The sequence below is a fragment of the Buceros rhinoceros genome, unplaced genomic scaffold (assembly GCF_000710305.1).
Source record: "Buceros rhinoceros silvestris isolate BGI_N320 unplaced genomic scaffold, ASM71030v1 scaffold7265, whole genome shotgun sequence".
In the NCBI taxonomy this organism is placed as follows: domain Eukaryota; kingdom Metazoa; phylum Chordata; class Aves; order Bucerotiformes; family Bucerotidae; genus Buceros; species Buceros rhinoceros.
Window position 1 is genome coordinate 16,622 of NW_010412253.1, and position 14,899 is coordinate 31,520.

Below are 14,899 nucleotides of genomic sequence, written 5' to 3' on the forward strand. Positions count from 1 at the left end.
GGGGGGGGGGGGGGGGGAGAGCCCCCCCCCACCCCACCCCCGATTAATATTGATGGCACTGAGGCTGAAATTTTATTTGGCGTGGTTTTACTTGTTATTTTCCATACTTCCCTGTGATTTACTTCTTGCTCTTAGGAAGAGATTTCACGTTCGCAATGGAAGGATCCTATGAAGAAACCCAGGATGTTTCCCTCGGTCCCCAGCGCAGAGGAGGGAGCAGTGAAACCACCGTGTTCCACTACATTAAGCACAGTCAACCCAGACTGCACATGACGCTGCCAAAGGAGCGCTTTCTCTGTGGCGTATGTTTCGCTTGTGGATAGTGATAACAGCTAAAGTAGCTTTTGGGAGAAGCGTAATGAATTCGCCCTCCTCTGGTAGATTTGTACCTATGGGTTGTAAACCAATTTCTCCTTTTAAAGTTTTTTTCCTACTTTAATTCAGCGTGGCTCAGCTAGGAGAGAAACGGATGTAAGCAGTCCCCTGACTGTGCCTCTCCGTTCTCTGGACCTGGGAAAGAAAGTGACAGTGATGAGCGTGAGTAACCTTTGACAGCGTTTGGAATTATTTCAACAAGTATAAGCTGTATACATAAGACCTGGTCCGTTATCACTTTTCTTATTAAAAATGTACTAGCTGAGTTTTATGTATGTTCAGCTCTGCATTTCAAAGTGTAACTATTACTCAGTAAAAAAAATAGCATATTCAGAATTGTTGATTGCTTTAAAAGTTTTTTAAAAGCAAGATCCTAGCAATGATTATATATAGAAGGGTTAAGAAAAGACCAAAGATTTATCATTAGATTATATATCTGAATAATTACTAATAATGTAAAACTTGCTTCTGTAAATTTTCAATTCTGTTTAAAAATTGTGCTGTTTTTATTCTTGATTCTCAGGGTGAATCTTATGAGGTGTCTGTGAAGGAAGAAGATGGGTAAATCTTTATTTCTTTTGAAGGATTACTTAGGCCATCTCCTATTCTTTCACAGTATCATCTTTAGATGCAAAGAAGCTACAGCTTAAACTATTTTGAAACCAGGAATAAAGATTGTAAGTGTTTAAAGAAGACTAAAATATGGAGAAGGGTTAATAAAATGCTACATGCTTTTGAACTGGTTGTAAGAGTTCTGACTAGAGTAGGTGGTAGGTTGTCATGAGATATAATCACTCACAATGTTTTTCCTAATGTCGATGCTTCCTAATTTTGTTACTTAATCATCTATAATACAGATGTGTCTATGTGTAACACATTTCTAGCATTTTTCTAACCCTATTCTGCATTTACTCATCCTCTGCAGGTCGTTTTTCAATGAAACAAGTCGACAATAATTTATTGACCAGCTTGGAATGAATTTCCAAAGGGCAACATTACCCCCCACTGATTAGCTAGTTGCATTGCAAGCACTAATTGCAGAAGATGTATCAGAGGTTTATGCTTAATTGAATAGTAATTATGAGTCATGGAATGGACAAAATAATGTCTTGACTGAAAACCCCCTGAAACAGTAGCCCTGTGAAAACAAAAGTTGTAGAATTAATGATGTACGTGATGTTCAGAATCATGTACACGTATGAAGGGCTACACTAAGAGACATCTGATTGAAGTATTTACAGCACAGATTCTTATCAGAGATAAACCTAACAAGATATTAAGGTCATTTTGCCTAAAGCATGTTAATTTTAAATAACTTCCTAGCACAGCACCCACTCCCCCACCCCAACTTCAGGAAACACATACATAGCAAGAGAATGTGAAGAAGTGTCCAAATTTCAGAGCTCAGTGTGAAATGGCTTGAATTCAGTTATGTTGCTTGGTTTTCATCAGCAGAGAATTTGATTCATTTAACTTCTTCGTGATTGAGTGAAATATTTCAGGACACTATTTTGGTCTAAAATCTCCACAGCAAGGCAGAAATACAGGTCCTGTGATATCCACATGCCTGCTTTTGTTCTCGTAGGGGAGTCTTCATGTGCATGGAAGTCGCCTTTCTTTAAACTTTATCAGTTTTGCGGGGTTTGCTGTATGTCTCAGGCAGCAGCTCTAGAAATGGCTTACAAGTAACGTGTCTTGTTCTGATCTTATGCTTTAGTTGCAAGAATTTAGATTTGCGGTTGGGGTTTGATCTGTGCACGGAGGAGCAGGATTTCATCTGTAAAAGGAAGAAGGTGGTGGCTGCTGCTCTGAAAAATATTCTTCATCTAGAAGTCGACCTGCAGGAGGATGAGGTACGTGGGACAGCACCGTGGGAACTTACAGTGTTTTGTCCCACTTTGCAGTGGATGTGATGTACCTGCATGCCTACCCATACAGCTCTTCCGCATCCCGACTAGAACGGGTAGGCTAGATTGTCATTTGCACCTAAGACCGTATACAAGAATTTTTGGCACAGAGGATGAAAGAGGAACTTTCAGGAGGCCGGCTATAGCTCCTTTGTTCTCTGCCAACTTCCATCCTCCCTCAGGGGTACCCAAAGACTGTATTTGTTGAAATGAACGTGTGTATAACCAAGCTTGGTGAAATTTGGTTGCTCGGACTGAGAATGTTTCTCCTCAGTTTGGCACCTCCCCCCTTCTTTGCTGCTACCGGAGGCTCACAGAGGAAGGCTGCGACCCTCCCTTAGCACACCGGGACAGCAGCATCTGTCTTGTGTGTTTGTCAGTGTGATACCTCCTACTTTCTCCTCTCCTGGGAATTCCTGGACTCAGAGGTAGCTGTTCTGTTACTGGAGGACGGAAACGGACCTCTTATGGGGTTGTGGTGCTTGGAGCAAGAGTCAGGGAGACTCTCTTCTGCAGCTGGGAGAATGTGCCTGGGTGGGATTTCCTCCAGCGCTCTGTTCAGCTCCCAGCACACCTATCCCTTGATGCTGTGGGCAGGACAGCATTTGCCAACAAAGTCAAAGCACTTATGAACTTAAATAACAAGTAGAATAGGAATTGTTATTATTAAATGAGAATAAAGGGTTATTGAGTCTTATTAATTAAAAAATACAGCTACTCAGGGGTAGTTGGTAAAATACAATATATGCAAGAATAAAGGTAAAGGCAAGATATGTTCCTAAAGCTGAATAAATATGTCGTCTCAGTATTGAAGTGCTATCTATGGGTAACAGAATTGCTGCATCCCTGAAAAAAAAAAAAGTTCCATATAGCATTGATGTCAGGGGATGGGGAGGTAATCTGTGTAACAGAGAGGATGTTAAAATCTATCTATAAATTTTGCCACCATCTGCCTGGAAAACAGCAAATATTGTATATAAACTTAGAGGAAGAAAAAACTATGCAGGCAGCTTTTGCTCTGCTCCTCTGGCCTCAGTTATACTCAGGATTTTAAAAAGTGTTTTGAGGGAAAGCTATGAGGAAAATCAAAAACATCCAGACAAATACTCTTAACAAATCTGAAACAGATTATCCTATACAAAGCCGTGCTTACGGCTTCTGTCTTACCCAAGCATCACCGATCAGGAAAGATGCTTTCAGCATATGCGAAGTCCTACCAATGTTTACACAACTCACACACACACCACCTGAGCGCTGCCAAGAAGAGCGTGAATTGAATTCAAACCTACCCGAATCAGGGCGTTGCTGTGACTTTTTCTGCATGCCCGTCAATTCTCTGTTTCGTCTGGTGATGAACGACACTCTGTTTGTGTGCTGAGCAGGTGCCAGTGGTGGCAGTCGTGACCACGGCAGGGGGAGTGAGGTCCATGACAGCTATGTTGGGCAGTCTTCTGGCTCTCCAGGAGTTGGGTGTATTGGACTGTGTCTCATACATCAGTGGTTTATCTGCCACAACATGGTAAGGAGGGCTGGGTTTGGGCTTGCTGTTTGTGTTAGCAGAGTGATAACCTGGTGAATCATGTTGCTTTGCTGATGAATTTTACTTAGCATGATGCTGGAACTCGACTTTCTTTTGGGGCTCATCCATTTCATGGAACCACTGTGTTCAGTGCTGTAGCCCTTATTTCTTGTAGCCCTTATTTCCTGTAGCCACAGAAGCTAATTGAGTGAGTAACTATTTCTGTATTTCTGTATGTCTGTATTTCTGTATTTCTGTATTATTTCTGTATTTCTGTATTTCTGTATTTCTTGCACTGAAGAGTTTACAGAAACTCAAAGAAAAGAGCACAAGCCAGGGTGGTTTACCTGTATCTCCCTACTGTTCAGTGTAGGTGTCAAACCCACCTGCAGCTATTCGGGACGTGTGTTCTTCTGCCATGCCACACATTATGAGTTCTCCTGGGGGCTGGACTTCTTTCTATCATAAACTTGGTGGGAAACATGGTTCTTTTTTGGTGAAAATTCTGTATGACTCAGCTTCATTTCTCGTCTCCCAGTTAAATGGTAGAAAAGATTCCTGTGTTGAGGCGGAGGGTAGATTTGTCTTGGTGATAGCTTTGAAAGCGGTTATTTACGGACTGAATAGGGTCTGGTAGGCAAAAAGGGAATGTTTTCTTGGGAATGTAAGAAATAGAGATTGTTTCCTGGGGGAGAAGTAAACCTTTTGGCTGCCAGTGCAGACAAATGAGATGTTAATCATGAGAGAAGATGCTGCAGATGTGCAAGAGAAGCAATGCAGCTGGAGCCCTGGGGATTTGAACCTCTGAAAGATGCCAACCTGACCCCGGAGCATGCTTGAGAGCAATGAGGAAATGAAAGTAGGGAAATACTGTTTTACCTTTCTTAGTGTATCTCTTGGATTATCAAGTTGTATGTAACACTTCAAAAATCAGCTTTTAATATTTGTCTAGCTCAACTCTTACACGACTTTGAAAAGGAAAATGTAAAAGCAAAGCCCTGAGAAACAAGCGCTGTCATGCACACAGTGTTGACTGCCTTGCATGGCTGGCAGCGGTCTAGGGCTTTAAAACATTTTGCCTCTGGAGGGCTGCTGCAAGAAGACACCTGAGACAGAACAGAACGAGTGGGATGAGGATGAGAAAGGATGACTGGAATCTGCCTGAGCTCTGGGAACTGAAGTCTCAAGCAGACTGACCCTGTGTGTACCAAGAGTCTTGAGGCGACCCACCTGCTCTGTGCGTGCCCGAGGAGGGGACTCTCACACTTGTCCAGGGCAATATTTGCTGCTAAACTCCTGCTTAATGTTTCATGCAGCATCTGAAAGAGCTGAGGGAACTGGCCTCAGACAGAAGCTGTGGCTTGAACCTGGCCAAAGAGTAATTCTAGTAAAAACTTGTGTTATGAGTTTTTTGATTCTGAGAAGAAATAAGCTAGGATGATTTTGAATGATTCCCTGCAGTAAAAATATTGTTGTATAGTCTGAATTCTGTCTGAGCTTTGAACTCCTTTTCCAGGGTAAAAGTTGGAGTGTGAGAGCCTCATTTATCCTGAAACAAAAAGCTTATGTGTGGTATAAGCCAATGAATTTTACCCGGTGATGAATCTCAACATGTTTCTCTTTACTAGGACCATGGCAAAGTTATATGAAGATGCAAACTGGTCACAGAAGGATCTCAGAGGGCCGATTGGTGATATCAGGAAACATGTAATCAAGAGCAAGCTGCACTGTTTCTCGGTGGATCATATGAAGTACTATGAAAAAGAGCTTTGTGAAAGAAAGCAAGAGGGACACAAGCTGTCCTTCACAGATTTATGGGGACTTTTCATTGACTGTATGCTACGTCATCAGGTATTACATATCCATCCCTTATTCCAGAGGATTTCTAATATTTCATGTCTAAATCTCTGGATTCACTTATAGGAAAGGCTTTCAAAACTTCTGATGAGTCTTTCTTTGGCTTAACGCAGTAAGCCTAAAATGTAAGCATCCAGGGGAAATGTCTAAATATGTAAAATACCGAGGTGTCTGTCGCGGTTTGAGAAGGGGGGCATTTCCCCCCATACCGAAAGGATGCGACAGACTGGTTTTGGCTGGGAATCCTGCCAAAACACACAGAAAACTTCTGATGCTCATTACAGGTACTGATAAGAGCTCGTTAGGCTTCTCGGGCTAAGGAATATAACACAGGCTACATATATGCAATAGACGTTTAATGAGAGAGATGCCCTTGAAGGTAAAATCGGACTGGGAAAGGGAGAGAAAAGGAATGAGGGAGAATACATCTCGAATGGGCTAATTCCCGCCGCTTACAAACTTCACCCCACACTGGCTCACCATGCCGGGGGGGGTGGAAAGCAAATGTCCGCCCGTAGCTACAGGAGTCCTCCACAGCATATCTGATAGGAGCCGCGGACGACATAGAGAGGAGGGCGGATAGAGCAGAGAGGGGGAGAAGCAAGCTGGCAAAATGGCATCAAGACTTCTCGCACGCCCCCTTTTATGACTTCATTCACGGAGGCGTGTTCCTTCTTCCCGGAAGCGTGGGAGAACCACAGCTCTCTGGGAAGAAGAAAGCTGGACAACACGGGAGCATCCGATTCCTCCATGTTGAACCCAGGACAGTGTCAAACTGATTTTCCATCTTTAAGTCCAGATCAAATGAGCATTCTGGTAACATACAGAGGAGGGGCAGCTCTGACAAGGCGAAGTTCAGGCAGAGCAGTATACAGCCACACCAACAAACAAAGCTGTCTTGAATGAAACGGGCCCTGGTTGACGTTCATCTGCAGCTCCTCCAAGGTATAGTCATCTTTTATGATAAAATCATGTTCATCTTTTACAATAACTTCTGTTCATTATAAACAGGGAAGCACTCGTAAACTCTCTGATCAGCAGCTGGCAGTAACTCAGGGGCAGAACCCACTGCCTGTATACCTGTCCCTCAATGTCAGAGATGACTTCAGCACTCTGGATTTTAAAGGTAATGACTCTTATATACAATTCTATAAACCTAAGGAATTTCCTTTTAATGCTGGGTGAATGCCAAAAGCTTTTACTTACAGTCCGTAATAATAAATCTTTTAAATAATTTATTTTCCCCGTCTTCACATCTGGATTCTGACTTGGATGAAAAACATGCATCTTGATACTATGACAGGGAGTTATCTGTGCAAAGATACTGGCCTGTGAGAGGCAGAGATGACTTTTGCTGTCAGCCTTGAGAGCCAGCACTGCTGCCCTTTCTCTCCTCCCACCTATTCCTCCTTTCTCTCACCCCACCTATTTCAGCTGCTGGGGCTCCTGCCCAATCCAAGAGAGCTGTGGAGAGCTTGGAGGAGGAGGGCAAGGAAGGGATAAGAGAAGATGTGGAGGGGGGTGAGAGTGGGAGGCAGCTCCCAGCAGCCAGAGCGGGATCTGAAGAGGGGCAGTACTCTCTGCCCTTATCAGTGATGCTGATCACTATTTCCATTGCATTCTCTGCCCCAAATGAAGCACGAGCTCCTGCAACTGAACATGATCATCTGCTTCTAGGCACACTTTGCAGTCCCAGTGTGTTCGGCCAAGGTTTGGTGGGTTTTGGTCAGCGTATTTTTAGCTTCACAAGGCAGTGATTATCAGAGTCATTGTGACCCAGAGGAACTAAAGACAACACATGTTGCACAGAGCCTTAGCGACTGGTGGATTTTAAGCCCCAATTTTTGCTTCATAGTACAGGAATGGGCCTGAACCCCGAGCTGAATGGATTTTCGATGTTAATGAAGGTGGTGAATTTAGCTTTTGCATTCACCAATCTAACACGCAGTACATTGAAGGGCACCTTCATGGTAGTTTGACCTGTCTGTGACCAACATGCTGAAGCTACAGGACTTGTTCTTCCAGCTTTTGATTCTCTAAGCTGTATTTTTTACGTGTGTTCAGGTGACTGCAATTAGTCCTTCTTGATGCCTTGCTTGCAGAGTGGGTGGAGTTCACACCATATGAGGTGGGTTTCCTGAAATATGGGGCCTTTGTTCGCTCAGAGGATTTTGGTAGTGAGTTCTTCATGGGTCGCCTGATGAAGAAGATCCCAGAGTCCCGCATCTGCTTCTTGGAAGGTGATTTACTATCTCAGAAAAATATTACCTTTATAACCACGTAGTTGGCTACACAGAACTGGCATCTAATAACTATAGGTCTGCGAGTAGCATACTAGTGCACCAGATGATGTGTCTTAGGCAATTTAGATCTTGAATGAACCAGCCAGAAGTGAAAAAAGAGGAAGCAAATTCTTAAGACAAATGCAATTAATTTGCCAAACTTCTTAGGGTAGACCAAAACAGAACACACACATTAGAACTGATCTTTTGAAGAATTTAAAATCAAGGTCTGACTTCTATAAATAAAGTTTCTGGACTGGTCTAGTCATAAGCCAGACATCATGTGCAATGGTATGGCCTTTGATATTCATACTAAAATCCATAATATTTCCTAATTAAAATAATGCTAATTTAAACAACCAGCGAGTCTGAATCCAAGTAGCTTACCACAGCTGTGCTCTAAAAATTCGAAGTAGTATTAAACATGCCTTTTTTTTTTTACTTTCAAGGCACGTGGAGTAACATATTTTCACAGAATTTCATGGATGCTGTCTACCTCTCGGGTCATTCAGAGGACTTCTGGCACAGATGGACTCAAGGCACTGAGCATGACATTGGTTAGTTATTTGGATTACTTTTCACTTGCATCTGCATTATCTGCACACCTCTCTGGAATGTGAAACTTGACATTTGGTAAAGGGTTTGGTTTTGTGTCCTGTTTCCGGGTTAGGGACACCGAGCCTTTGGGAACGAAAGAAAAACAGGAGAGAAAGGGTTGTGCTGGAAAACGGGGAAAAAATTGCTCTGCTGACTGTGCAACATCCCTGGGGAGTTTTGTTAGTCATGAGGGGGTTATCATGAGTCCTCTGGGAGAGGCCAGTGGGGGAACAACAAGGTGATGCTGTGAAACTGAAACCCACATATGCCCAGAACAGTTTGCATGCCAGTGTGCGCACTCCTTTGCGGATGCTCTGTGATGGTTTGTCTGCCCAGTTCCTCTTTCTCTGTTGTTATCAGTATCAGAGAAACGCTCTAACCGAAGGCAGACGTATGCCCTCTTCTCATTCTTCCTACAGAGGAACACCCTGCTCTGCCCAAGAAGCCTCATGAACAGACAACTTGCTTATCCATTCCCAAAGGCTGCCTTTCCAAAACTCTTCGAGACATGATGACCAGACGGCCAGTGGTTTCAACTTACCATAATTTCCTCAAGGGCTTGCAGCTACATAACAAGTATTTAGAGAATGAGAGATTTTGCATGTGGAAAGGTAACAGTAAATTGGTTTAGATGAATCTTTGAAGGCGATTGGAGTGCTGATACTTGATGAAGACGTATTTAATAATTTTTAGCATAAAGGCAAATTTTTATTAATATTATTTGATTAATACGTCTGTAGAACTGGTTTTACTGAGCCCCAGATGATTTACTGCTGGTCTTGTTTCTGTCTTGGAGAAGCCAGAGCAGGCTTGCTTGAATTCTGTTCTAAGAAAAGCCGCAGAAGAATGACTTACAGCTTCCACTGAAGTTAAATAGTCACAAATCTACACCAATTGAAAAAGGAGCTTAATGCACATCACTTTGGATGAAGCTGAGTGCCAAAACTGCTCCCTTTTACTGATCTCAGAGTTGAGCTATAGATGCTAAAATTGTGTCAAAGACAAATATTTAACCGTGGGCTTTTATCCAAGACTAATATAAGTGCAGGCTGTCTTTTCTTTCTTTCCTTGTTGTGATGATTTGGAAGAAAGGAAAATGGACTTGCTCCTGCAGTAATTCCTTGAAAGTACAAGTTTTTGACTTTCAGATACGGTGTTGGATTCTTCTCCCGGCCAGCTGAATGAAAGGGATGACTACCTCAAGCTGGTGGATACAGCGTTCTTCATCAACACCAGCTCTCCACCCATTCTGAGGCCAGAGAGGAAAGTGGATGTCATTTTGCATTTAAATTACAGTGGAGGATCACAGACTCTGGTAATGTTTTGAAATAATAGTGATTTTTTGTGTGATTCCAGCAGCTGAATTACCACGTGTATCTTTTTTTCAGAAAATCATCCTTTTTTTATTAAATGAAATGATCATATCCGTGATACTATTTGACACTGTGACCATAATGTCCCTGTCTTTATCAGGGCTATTTTCAGTAGCTTTATGGAACATACTCACAGACACAGACACAGAGACGATGACCTAGTCTGCGTATCTGTGCAGCCTTGTCAACGTCATATGAAGTTCCTCAGTAGTTAGTTAAATAGCATTTACAATGTGATTAGTTAATACATAATCTTGCTATTTTTGGATGAAAAATTAGAGTTTTTCTTTTATTTTTGACTTGCAGTCTTTGGATAAGTTTCAGTCCAGCTTTTGTTATGCTGTGCTTGAAGAAACATTGAGGCGTGTATACGATTAAAATCAATGTAATTTATTTGTGGGAGGAGTGTAATTTATTTGTTGATTGTTTGATGCACTGAATGCAAACACTCAAGAACCTGTGACCTGAGGTACCATGTGTAAACAAAATTTCCCGATCCAAATCTATTGTGCCCACTAAATCATAAAAATGATATAAAGTTCATATAAATTTCAGAAAACAGTAATCTTGCTTTAAAAATGTCCAGTGTTAGCAAACCAACCAATTTTCTATTAAGCAGGATACTCTCAGAAGCAAGAGAGTGCGCTTGTTCCAGCACATAGTTAGGCTTGTTTGTAAACATACAAACCAGTTACAAACTGCCTAGTGAAGCAAAGTGTTGGTTATGGGGTTTAGTGGCCTTATTTCAACCTCTCTCTCTGTGGCAACCCTCCTCTTTGTTGAACCAGCCACTGGACCTATTCTCGGAATATTGTTTGGAGCACGGGATCCCACTTCCCAGCACAGACCTGAGCCAGGAAGACCAGGAGCATCTGAAGGAGTGCTACGTGTTCGAGGACAGCTTAGAGGCACCAGTCTTGGCCTATTTGCCACTAGTGTGTGATACCTTCCAAAAATACAAGGCACCAAGTAAGTTAACAGTGCTAATCAATGGTTTTTTGAGGTTGTCACATAAAATTCATCCATTTAATTTGTTCTAAAACAAGAGACTGGGAAGCTTCTCAGTTGACTATGTTGTTATACTCCCAGTCTTGTGATGGATACAGCGTTGTCCAACTGGCTAAACCGAAGAGTTTAAAAATTAAAAACATGAACAGTTTGAGGGAAAACCCCCTTCTCTGGCATCTGGAACAGTTTGCATTTCTGTGATAATAAAGGACAGGAGGCAGCTACTTAGTTATATTCACCAGTAGCCAACATTGTCACTTCATGGTCTTGTAACGACACACTACCTTTACTCTGTTAACAAAACTAGAATCCTTTCAGTACTTTGCTTACGTGAAAAAACATTGTTAATAGAAAGTGATGAAAACATATAATGAAGCAAAGGTTTTTGCCGGGGTAACAAGCTGCTTTGGTATCTGTCATTTTTGAAAAGTTGCCAGCTTATTTTCTTTAGTTCATCAATAGAATGAATAGTGATATGTTGCTTTCACCAGGAAAACTACTTGGCAAATTCAGTTTCAGTTTACAGATACTTCTGTATGCATCAGCTCCAATTTTCTTGTGGTTTTATTTTAGTATGATCTAGGAAATTTTTCCTCAAAACCAGAACAAATATCTGGGTACCAGCTTATTGGAAAAAACCTTATGTAGTTCATCATTTTATGAGCCTCTTGTCTTTGTCCTGCTGCACGTGCTTAAAATCTCAGCCATCTGAGAGGGAGCATTCCCAATCGAGGCAGTTCTTTGTGTCTTTTTCTAGCAGCTGGTTGATAAGCAGCTGTTTCTCAGTATCTGATGGAAAAGTTTAAAACACAAAATTCCAAATCTGCAAAAGTGAAATACTCTGATGGAAAACTTTAATTGAGAGAGGAAAGCATTTTGTATGGAAAAGTTGTTCTGCCAGTTAATTCTGGATCAACTGTGACTGTAGTCAAGGAGAAAAGTAGTGGATTTTATTAGTGCAGCAGATGTAGTATCTATAAAGTAATTAAATCTTGAACCATTTTTGTGAGAGAATTCAGTTTCCTGTGGCTGTTACTGTGTATTTTGCATTGCCTGGCAGGAGTCTTCCACCTCAGTAGTACTGCTGTGTGAAACTTTGCTATGCTCTTACTTCAGATGTGGAGCGCAGTCCCACAGAGATGGAGCAAGGAAGAGTGGATGTGTCCAGCTGTGTCGGTCCCTACGGCACTGGCCTGCTTACATATACTGAAGAGAATTTCAACAAGTTGCTGAACCTGTGCAGATACAACATCCTGAATAATAAACACTTAATTCTTCAGGCTTTGAGAACTGCGGTGGAACGAAAGAAGCAATTTAAAAACTGTTCATCATCTCAGTTGTCTAAACTCTCTTAACATATATTTTGATGAATCTCATCAGAAGATGTTTGGTAAAAATATTTTAGTAACTGACTAATAAATGTTCAGGGAACATGAATCCACACAGAACGAATATCCATGCTAACTTGTTAGAGAAAATTCTGTACTTTATTCAGTACTGTATGTGAGGACTAAATCTGGTTCTGGCACTAAAGTCATTGGCAAATCACGATTACTTAAAAATTTTCTTCACTGTCTAAAGGAATGGCAATCGTAGAGCTACAGCGTCTTGTTTGGATATACATACACTGTGCCAGCAGCAGATGCAGATCTTGGTGGTATGTGGTCTTTGAACCAGAGACCAAAGAAAAGACCAAGCAAAGCCTTGCCTTGTTCACCAATCCCTGCTTGTGACAATAAGTTGTAACCCAGATACTGAAAATGTGTGCACCAGGAAAAGGCAGGCTGATAACTGAAGAAGGGAACTGCACATGATATCTTCTATTTTCTCCATATCCATCTGTTAGGCAGAAGTCTAACCTTCAGTGAATTTACCTGCCCGGCTCTCGTTGTATCGAGTCTATATCTCTGACGGGCTACCCCAGGGTGATCAACAGACTGATTTTTCTGGCAACTGCCTGATAAAGTTAATCTGATTACATCCATTTCTGCTGAAATTCCCTCTGAGCTATTGCCTACCAAGTAGATTTTGAAGCTGAGGATAGCGGTTAAGGTTTCAAATCCTACACTTAACAGGTTTGGAAAAACAGTTTTAACAACCTAGACTTTGGCCATAACCATGTCTTCACTTATTAATCTGCTGCGAGCTCACAGGTGGTTGTGACAGCAGCAAAATTTATGATAACAACTCCCTTGACTTCTGCAATGTTATGATGGTCAGTGTGTAGCTGCTGCTACTGTTTTATTCCCACTGCCATGCAAAACACAAACAGGGGAGTGTTCACAAGATTTTCATACTCATTTTAGATAAATGTTTAAGAAATTGTATTTACCTGGCATTCTTAAACCTTATTTCCTCTTGCATATGTATCAATATACATACAGTATTAATAGCTACCTTTCAAACACTACGTACCAATGCATAATCTTATTAAACATTAAAGTCTTACAAATTCAGTCACTGAAGTATATTTACTTTACTAAGTTCAATGGATTCAGCACAGCTAGTGAGTTGTTCTGAGAAAAATTACTTCTTTCTTCTGATTCTGAGAAATCAAATATTGAGGGGAAAATGAGCTTTGCTAATGATCTTTGAGGAAGGATGAAAGAGAAGCTGCCACTTCAACAGTGGAAGATGAAAAAAGGAAGAAAATTCTGCTTTTCAGAGTACAGATGACTGGGATGATTTAATGAGAGTTTTATAAGTCTAAATACTGGTATTTGCAAACACCAAGGTATTTGTTCAGTAACACAGAGTGCAGCACTCAGCTAGCACTGTATACGTTTCTATATTCTCATTAGCTTTTTCTGTTCCCCCTTGCAGTCATCTCATTCGTTACGCCTCACTACCCTGGGAGTGTGGCATCTTGTGTCTCCATCTCCTGTGCCATGGTCAGAAGATAACGGGCTCTGTCCCACAGATCTCTGTTTATAAACGTCATTCTTTGTTACCTCTAAGGAGGTCTTTTTTCCGTACACCGGTTCAATTAACAGGAGATAATGCTAGCAAGTATCTCCTGTCAAGCTTTGCTGCATTATGAATCAAACCAATGAAGTTTCCCTTTGTAGGAGGAAACAATTCGCAGTAACATTTGCATCTACTTTTCACAGATCTAAGACTGTCAAGTCCAAGTACTCTTTTCTCAGTTACTGGTGAATCTTTCTTTTTCAACTCTTAATCAGAAAGACAGTTTTCCACCTTCTTTTCTTGCCCTTGGTTAGGTAATCTGATGTTATGTCTCACCAGTGAGACAGCAATAGTTTTCTGTGACGAAAGAAGAAAAGGAAGATGTCAGTCGGACAACTCAGATGTGTTCCTTAGTTTATTTTTAAACAGTCATGAAACGGGGTTTTAAAAATTTGATTAAACTTTTTTGCTTAGTATCTTTTAAATATTTAAAAGATTTTAAATATTAATTTTTACAGCTCCAGGAAGGTGTAAGTTTGTGCCTGGTGTTATTCCACCGACAGGTTTTTGGTGGTTGCAACACGTGGCACTGGACCTTCAGCTTTACTCACCCAAGGTGTGGTGGTGATGTGTGTTTTTTGGCAGCAGATTCAGAAAATTAGGATGGCTTAGAATGCGCTGAGGAAAGGAGTCTATTCTAAGTAATCTGGGCCTGTTGAGCAAGCCACCAAAACTCTCAGGGTGCCCAAATTGCGTAGATATGCAGCTCAATGTTTTGACTTGAAGGAAAGTCAGACAAATTCTGGTGTTCGAGTTGGAACCTGGCTCCAGCAATCAGCATGAGGCTATTGCTTTCCCTGGGCTTGCCAAGTTGCTGGTCTTACCTTTGTGGCTTGTGAGTTTTCTACACAATGAACTCACTTGGTTTCTCCTCTGGGGAAGGAAAGGCTTCTTTTTTCTGTCCTATTAAAGCCTGTTTGTATTGTTCACATAGCAGCGATACCTCAGAAAACTGCCTGTGATGTGATGGTGAAAGGCAGTGTAAAAGGACAGGGAAATAGATTTCTTTTGAGG

The 14,899-nt window shown here is 41.5% G+C and overlaps 1 protein-coding gene across 1 annotated transcript in view; it reads left to right on the plus strand.

Annotated features, from left to right (window-relative positions):
* Positions 1-12,273, plus strand: part of LOC104493601 (cytosolic phospholipase A2 epsilon-like) — an 18,838-nt gene extending 6,565 nt beyond the window's left edge. Inside the window, exons 5-17 of the mRNA XM_010136317.1 lie at positions 136-302; positions 445-537; positions 899-936; positions 2,093-2,228; positions 3,665-3,801; positions 5,430-5,652; positions 6,670-6,784; positions 7,761-7,898; positions 8,390-8,497; positions 8,957-9,148; positions 9,686-9,852; positions 10,699-10,879; positions 12,035-12,273. Coding sequence (XP_010134619.1) covers positions 136-302; positions 445-537; positions 899-936; positions 2,093-2,228; positions 3,665-3,801; positions 5,430-5,652; positions 6,670-6,784; positions 7,761-7,898; positions 8,390-8,497; positions 8,957-9,148; positions 9,686-9,852; positions 10,699-10,879; positions 12,035-12,273 — 1,934 coding nt within the window. The remainder of the gene's footprint in view (positions 1-135; positions 303-444; positions 538-898; positions 937-2,092; positions 2,229-3,664; positions 3,802-5,429; positions 5,653-6,669; positions 6,785-7,760; positions 7,899-8,389; positions 8,498-8,956; positions 9,149-9,685; positions 9,853-10,698; positions 10,880-12,034) is intronic.
* The last annotated feature ends 2,626 nt before the right edge of the window (positions 12,274-14,899 follow it).